General features: G+C 41.3%; 1 protein-coding gene across 1 annotated transcript in view; it reads left to right on the forward strand.

Annotated features, from left to right (window-relative positions):
- Window positions 1-892, forward strand: part of LOC106819549 — a 6449-nt gene that overhangs the window by 3794 nt on the left and 1763 nt on the right. The window contains exon 3 of the mRNA XM_014824167.1: window positions 443-655. Within this exon, the coding sequence (XP_014679653.1) occupies window positions 443-655 (213 nt within the window). The remainder of the gene's footprint in view (window positions 1-442; window positions 656-892) is intronic.

Raw genomic sequence — 892 nt, forward strand, 5'->3', positions numbered from 1 at the left:
TTTTTTTTTTTTTTTATTTTCTTTTTTTTTCCTTTTCCAAGGGGGGGGGGGGGTACTGTTCACAGTTCACAGACAAAATAAATTGCAATTGAATTCACAGTTCACGAGGTATAAAAACGGCCGATCACGTTTCACGAAAATACCCTTACCCACCCTCTCTCAACTATATATGTCAACAACAAAATGTGTAAACACAATGGAGATTTACTCTGAAGATTAAATTTCGACAGAATTCTTTACACGTCAGCTAGCAGCTAAGGTCATGTTTGTGATCTATGCTTGGATACTTACATCCTTGGAGTCGAAAAGTATAATAATACATGTACATAATACAAGTGTATGTATGCCAATACTAAGTGACAAAAGCATAGTTGTTTGCATTTATAACAAGTGTCTTATTACATCATCTCCCACTTTTAATATTTCTTTGTGTTCTTCCCAGGAATATCAGAAGGAGATCGAATCCAAGTCGAAGGTGATTTCGGGTCTCCTGAAGCTCTCCGAACATCTGGAGAAGGGAAGCCCAGCGCCCTCTGGTGCCGACCACGCCGTGCTTCAGTCGGCCATCTTGGACCTGCAGCAGGAGTGGCACGGTCTGTGGCTGACCAGTCTGGAGCAGCAGTACTTACTGGAGGAGCACATCAGTAATCGCAGGGTGAGTGAATTACGCTGCAGCTTCTGCCACTGCTGTGCACTTGCTATGCCATTGCTGAACCTGAGAATGGCCTTTACGTAATTATTGTTGTTAGTTTGTCATTTGTATTATTTGTAATAACTTCATGTAATGGCAGTAATAAGGAAACCAGTATTTTACAAATATACTTTGGCAGTACCATTGTTACCCACCGCAGTACCATTTCCGAGTATTTGTGTGTTACCCACCTTTGTCTCA

Source organism: Priapulus caudatus, unplaced genomic scaffold (assembly GCF_000485595.1).
Source record: "Priapulus caudatus unplaced genomic scaffold, Priapulus_caudatus-5.0.1 Scaffold39, whole genome shotgun sequence".
In the NCBI taxonomy this organism is placed as follows: domain Eukaryota; kingdom Metazoa; phylum Priapulida; class Priapulimorpha; order Priapulimorphida; family Priapulidae; genus Priapulus; species Priapulus caudatus.